The sequence below is a fragment of the Hippocampus bargibanti genome, linkage group LG11 (genome assembly GCF_051943395.1).
Source record: "Hippocampus bargibanti isolate YZ-2025 linkage group LG11, ASM5194339v1, whole genome shotgun sequence".
NCBI classification, from domain to species: Eukaryota; Metazoa; Chordata; class Actinopteri; order Syngnathiformes; family Syngnathidae; genus Hippocampus; species Hippocampus bargibanti.
The window spans coordinates 4,212,501-4,219,476 of record NC_142744.1 but is presented as its reverse complement, the minus strand read 5'-3'; the positions used below and the strand labels follow the sequence as shown (position 1 = coordinate 4,219,476).

The following is a 6,976-nucleotide window of genomic DNA, read 5'->3' as shown; positions in this document are numbered from 1 at the left end:
GATGGAATAGTGAGGTATAGGTTATAATAGGACTAAATGCCGTGTGAATGAAAAAATAAAAATAAAGTTTTGTGCGCTGGTTGATGCATCTCTGAGTAATTAAGCACTCCCAAGATGGCGGCAGGCCTTCAATGCTGCGGATGGATCTATGTGTAACATTGGCCGACAGGCTTGACATCAGGGCGAGTAAATTAGACAGCGATTAAAGTTATGATCTTCCAGTATCTTGTTTGAGAAGCAAACATTGTTTGGCTTGCCTCAAACCGAACCCGAAAACACCGAACACAAGTACAACAGCATTCGACACGAAAGGTGCTTCGTTTCCTTTTAGCGGTTACATTTCTCGCCGGTTAGGGGCAGTGTTGCAACGTTACAACCCACAATTTGACAACGCGCACGCAAACGCTCTCGCTCAAATCCGAATGGATGACTTCACAGCTCCGCCTGGGTTTCCTTTATGATCCCGGGATCTTCCCCCTCTCTCACCAGACATCAGCAAGCAACGAAGGAGAGCGCAGCACTCATTCCACTTCCACGCATCTTCCAACTGCAACTGCAAACGAGGGGCTACCAAACTCATAGCTGCAATCAAACCTCGGGTCGGGTCTTCCATCTGGACTTCCACCCCCCACAAAAAAATAAATAATTGCTCAGCCCTGCCACGACGGGATTTAAGCCTGCAAAGAGTACAACGTCAATCTACTTTGTAGCCACCAGCCAACATGTCCGAGGTGCTGCCATACAACGAGGGGAAAATGAGCGGCTACGGGGCGGACAGCGAGGTTAGCCAGATGTCCTTTAGCTGCGGACTGCAGGACACAAGCGCCTTTTTCGCCGGCTCGCAGGGCAAGAGACCCCCGAAGCTCGGCCAGATCGGGAGAGCAAAGCGAGGTAAACGGGCGTCAAGTTGATTTTCGTTGCGGTTCACGTGCCATCTTGTAAAACGTTAGAAATATTTGACCAATTTACTATTTGTCAGAGAATTTACAAATAAAAAAATCTAAAGTGAAAAAAAAAATGTGTTTAAAATAAGCATTTTAAACAAAACCAGCCATTTTTATTTTTGGGTCACAATGTTTGGATGCAATTTAGTGATGCATTCAGGAACAAGAAACGTGTTGTTTTTTTCCATAGACCACTTAATTATCATACAATACACGCGACCTAGAATTGGGGAACAGGAGACGTCTTTTTTTGTGTTGTCACGTGGTTGTTTATCATACCGTTTCCACGCGATCTCGTGATGCATTTAAATTCTGGGAAATTTTGTATTTTCAATGTCACTTGGACTGTTTGCCAGACTACTCACGTGATCTCGTGATGCATTCAAAAACTGATTTTTACATGTGATGCAGTCAACGAAAAACTGGGGGAGACCCATTGCAGTTTTTTAAAAGAAAATTCTCTTTCCCATTTGCTTGAAACGTTTTGGAATCAATAATAATAATAATAATAATAATAATAATAATAATATTATTTAATTAATAACTAATTAAAAATTAATAATGATAATAAATAACAAAAAAAAATAAAAAATATGACAATAATATTAATAATAATAATCTATATCATAACAATCATAATAATACAATTTCTTCCCCCCTCCACAGTGGTAATCGAAGACGACCGAATAGACGAAGTCCTCAAGGGGATGACAGACAAGTCGTCGCCCGGCGTTTAAAGACCCCCCCCTCCCCTTCATTGAGCGATGCCTTGCAGACTCTTTTCATTTTGATCACCCGATTTGAAGCACTTGTCGGCTGTGCATGTTGGAGGATTGCAGAAAGAGAAGGAGAAGAAGAAGACGACGACGGTGACACAACGCAATGAGGATGACGATGAGGGATGAAATGCAGTGGAGAAAAAGCGAGCTCGAGGAAAGGACGGAAGAGGAGTAATGGAAAGATTGGTCGTGGGATATCACTGGCAATCCTCCATAACCGAGTACCGCTTTTTATTTTCTTTTTCGAGAAGAAGAAAATTTCACCCCCACCCCTCTTCCCGACAGATCCCGAGACGGCCGCTGTGGTGTCTCGACGTGCGCTGACTTTGTTATGAGAGGTGATGGATGAACTTGTCATTTAAACAAACACCAACACCCCCACTCCCCCGCCACCCTTTCGCAAGCAAAAACAAGTGGCGGAATGAAACTGGACGTTGTACAGTAGACTCAGCTTGCAGATGAATTAGCACCCCCCCCCCACCCCCTCCTTCCTTGTATATGGTGCATTCAAGGGAGCTGTCCTTTCAGCACTGCCCCCAATGCATTCCTGTTGCTGCTTTGGTATTATCAACACTTCCGTCACTCCCCCCCATGTTTTTTTTCTGCCAACAGACCAACAAAACTTTCAAGTCTCTTTGTTATTTTAAAGGAAAGCAGATTGTATGTAAAGACCCGAGGATGGTGCAATTTGAATATTTTCAGTCGTGGAACGCCACTTGTTTATTTTATTTTTTAGGGGCTATGGGTTTTTTTTTGCTTTAGCGCCCCCAGTGGCAAAAGTGGCAGGTTCATGTAGCTGCGCCTGCACATATCTTTGATTAAACTATAAAGGAGACGTTTTTTAAAAGCGTTTTTAATGAGCTCAAATGAAAGATGTAAGACTTAAAGGACAACCGACGTCACTTTTTTGTTTCTTAACTGACATCCGAAAAACGTTTTATAACATCTAAAATACCCAAAACACGCAGTATGATATTTTTTATTCAAATGCAAAACACCAATAAAAATGACTTAAAGTGTCCAAAATCCGCAAAAAAAATTAGCTGCGAATTGGGCATTTTCAGAAAGTCCCGCCCCCAGTTTGTGACGTCACACCAATACGTCTCGCATTGCTTGAGAATCAAAACGATGGCTTCAGATTCGGAGAAGATGCTTTCTTGTTACACCTCCAGTTATGAATATGATTCAAATAGTTCTGAAGAGGAAAGCATACACGTTTGCAATCGATTAAATAATTTATCCCATGCCATTTTGAGGCAACATTGGGGAGAAACAAACACCAGGAAAGAGGCACAAAATGGCGACCTCCTGTGGCCACCTCCATTTCCACAGGCTGATAAATTCCTTATATGGCGCTTGGACACCCTCTTCTGGCGGCTTTTGGGTGCAACACAAGGTTTTCAGACCAAACAATACAGCAAAATACATTGATGTGATGGAAGGACTGCTACAATGTGTCTTTTTTTCGGTCAGGGGGCGTTCCTTTAGTGATGTCACGTATGGACTCGTCACCAACTCATAAACAAGACTTACTGAATATTCAGCGTGAGTGTTAAAACGTAAAATATAGCTATATGCGGTGGAATCTTTGTAAAATACGCTCAGTAGAAGTCATTTGAAGCCATTTTACAAATTATGGACACAACTTGTCCGGAGACGTCGGTTGTCCTTTAACACTGTAAACACAAAAAAAATGGCCGATCATTTTTCATTGAATGATTTTTGGCAAAGGGAAAGTGCTTGTTATCAGATTTAAATCGATCTGTGAATGTCATTTGAGAGAACTGGCCTTTTTTTTTTATGTGTGTGTTTCAAAATAGTCTCGAGTCTTTCTTTTCGGGCTCATTGAAAAATGGGAGCGCAAAAAAAAAAAAAAAAAAGGCGAAATATAGCATTTCTACTTTTTTTTGTTGAGCATATTTCTGATTTATAATATTTGATTCTTGAACAAACAGCAACCAAATTTTTAGAGATTGAATCCGTTGGTTACTATGGCACCTTCACTTCCAAGTGCACCGATTTACCAATGGCTTACATTACTTGATCAATTTATTTCATTTATTTTACTTTGAGTTGCGAAAAATTGCCTAGAATTGAAGAGGAGATGAGGTCATACACGCTCAGAAGAAATGCTAGTTTTCATAGACCAAATGTAACCCCCCCCCAACTGAGGTGAACAAGGTCTATTTTCATACCCTTGCACCAAAAAACAAAAGAAGTCATTCATAATTATGTTTTATTTTAATGCCTTTTATGGCGGGCAAGGCGAGCAAAATGAGAAACACTCACAAGGACCGGCAAACCAGACATCATTTCGCAAGTCCCGCCCCTTAAATGCACATTTCCAATAATACTACAATACGATGTCAATCACACTTGACGTTCTCTTGTGTTGTTTTATGATTTGGAGCACTTTGCATCAATGCCATTTTAATTTGGATTCGATTGGATGTACCTTTATTCGTCTCGCAGTGGAGAAATTTACATTTCACAGGAGCAAAGTTATGAAAGGAAGAGGAAAGGAAAGAAAGAAGTAGAAAAACATAATACAGGAGCTGCTGGAAAGGCAGCCACTCTCGCGACGCCATCTTGAACAAAAAAAAACAACAACTAAATAGCAAATAACATGACAACACAAACACACAGAGTTCTTCAGCACTTGCTGTACCCTATTTGTGACATGAAGCAGTTCTAGATGAAAGGAGAGGATCAATGTTCAATGGGGAATAAAATAATTGTAATAAATTGAGTGACAGGTTTGCCGACGGAATCAATTTAAACTTGTAAGTCAAGGTGCCACAGTATGTTGGATACGTTTTATTTTGAAATTCAATGTGATTTAAATCATGCATGAATTCTCAACTCCGGTGCCAATGAAGGTGGCACCACGCTTAACTCCGCCCCTAATCCCCGTTTCCCCACACCGGCACGCTTGTTTTTAAACGGAAAGTTCATATTTGTATTTTTATATCTCAATATTTGTTATTTAAAATGATATGCTCGTATATGGTCTTACGGTTCATCAATAACAACAAAAATACAACGTTTTTACTCGTGAGAGGACGCTCGACTGCTCTCGTTGGAAGATCGGAAGTTTTTTTTTAAAGACTAACTGAATGTGTCTGGGTTTTTTGCACACCACCTCGATGTTCAACTATTAGTAAGAAATTGTATACTGTGACTTGAGCTTCGTTGATGAATTTGTTAGAAAATGGCAGTTTTAGAGTATATTGCACTGTTTACGAGTACGATCAAATGACGCCTTGTTATTTGACCCATTTTTCAACCTTACAGTTTATTTTTTTTAAGTTGTTTTATTTTGTACTATCATTTTGAAGAAACTGGATATGGTTTGTTGTGCATGAATATTTAATATTTTCAATATCGGAAAATCATTTTATGAAGCAAAAAAAAAAAAAAAAAAAAAAAAATCTAGAAAAATGTCATGACATTCTAAGAATGAGTCATTGTATATTATGATGCCATTTTCACTGTATTTGGTGAACTAATAAATGGTGAAAGAATGAAATGGGATCGTTTCAGCTTTTTTTTTTCTTCTCGCCGCAATATTGAATCATATTTCTTTCAGTCACTAGAAGGCAGAAGTAGTAGAAATAAAAAGTCTACACCCCATTGCTCATCGATGCATCTTTTTAACAGTGGCGGGCCGTGCATGTCACTCACTTCTGGGCCTTCTGTAGTGCTACGTCTGAATCAATCCACAGCTGCCACTGTGAAAAAGTGTGGAATCATTTACTACACAGGTGTCAAAGTCAAGGCCCGCGGGCCAAATCCGGCCCGCCACATCATTGTTTTCGGCCCGCAAAAGCAAATCAAACTTGTTAAATTCCATGATGATTGCTTAAATCTGAGCCAAAATTTCATATTTTTGGATGTCAACCACAATAAAAGTCATTATTCTTGACTTCAGATTTGAAAACGAGTTATTCATTAATTTGCTGTGTGCTCTATATGTAATATTTGAAGGGATTTAAACATTCTAATTGCTTCCCCAAATTCATAACGGCCCTCGAGAGGAAACCATAACTACAATGTGGCCCGCGGCAAAAAATGACTTTGACACCCCTGATTTACTACATGAACTGTACTGTACTAGAGGGTACGGTTAGCCAGGAACTACCTGTGAGAAAAAAAGAGCGCTGATGCGTATGTGGAATTGTCGCCGCTAGGAATTGAAGCGGATTTACGTGGGACAGGAGATGTGAGACCATTCCTTTTCAGCAACGGATGCTACAGTTTCGTGTTTGCTTTCAACATTTAGGTTTAGTGCACATTCCACTATGACGTCCCTGATCCACTGTCGAAAAGGATGCTTTGAGAAGATTCTCCCCTTTCACCGAGACCTGCTTCATACAACAAAGTGCATAAAGTGCTTAAGATTAATTTTTTTTTTGTTGTCGTTTTGACTTCAAGATGGCGCCGCGAGAGTACAGCAGATCCTGTGTTTTGTTTTTCTACTTCTTCCTTTCCTTTTCATCACTTTGCTGCTGTGAAATGTAAATTCTCCACTGCGAGACTAATAAAGGCCAATCCAATCCAATCTATCATATGGTTGCCATCGGCGTGGGAAAACATCATGTCGCCGTTACCCATTTCCCTCCGGTATTCACATGTTTCCATTCCATTGACAAAGCACGCTGGATTTTCCCATGGCTTGGTCTAACTTTTGCGGAGAAAGACGGAGGAGGGCTGGATGGGAGCGTGTTTAGCATGTGTTGATTTAATAGCCGTGTTGTCAAGCCACAATGGCTGAAGGAGGAGAAGAAGAAATGGATTTGGTTGGAGATTTACTGTTAAAGCCATTTTCAAGACGGACTTGAAGACATCATTCAGAAAGGTCGGACTAGCAAAAATAGCAAATAATATTGCAATTTTATTAGGCTATTATTGATGCTTCGCTTATCATCTTCTCTGTGGTGTGAAAGAGCGAATTCTGACTCCATATCATGAAACTCGAGCAGTTTAATGACAGTATTTCCTGGCTAACTGTACCCTTTTGTACAGTACGTGTAGTAAATCACACCTCACTTTTTTTACAGCTGTGGATTGATTCAGACATAGCACTACTGAAGGCCTAGGTGTGACCCGCCACTGGTTTAAAGCAAGTAGGAGCGGTTCTGTTATGGAATAAATAATTAAATGGTCACTTTATTGTTGACTTTGTAGTTTATTATGTGCAGTAAAGTTTGGTTACATCGATATCGGTTATATCGCTTATTACGATACTATTTC

General features: G+C 40.1%; 1 protein-coding gene across 1 annotated transcript; it reads left to right on the top strand.

The window, feature by feature from the left end:
• The first annotated feature begins 585 nt into the window (after nt 1–585).
• On the top strand, nt 586–5,246 carry camk2n2a (calcium/calmodulin dependent protein kinase II inhibitor 2a). The gene is made up of 2 exons (XM_089008953.1): nt 586–891; nt 1,611–5,246. Exons 1-2 carry the CDS (start codon nt 723–725, stop codon nt 1,679–1,681), a joined length of 240 nt encoding a protein of 79 aa, XP_088865079.1. The 5' UTR covers nt 586–722; the 3' UTR covers nt 1,682–5,246.
• Nucleotides 5,247–6,976: the final 1,730 nt, after the last annotated feature.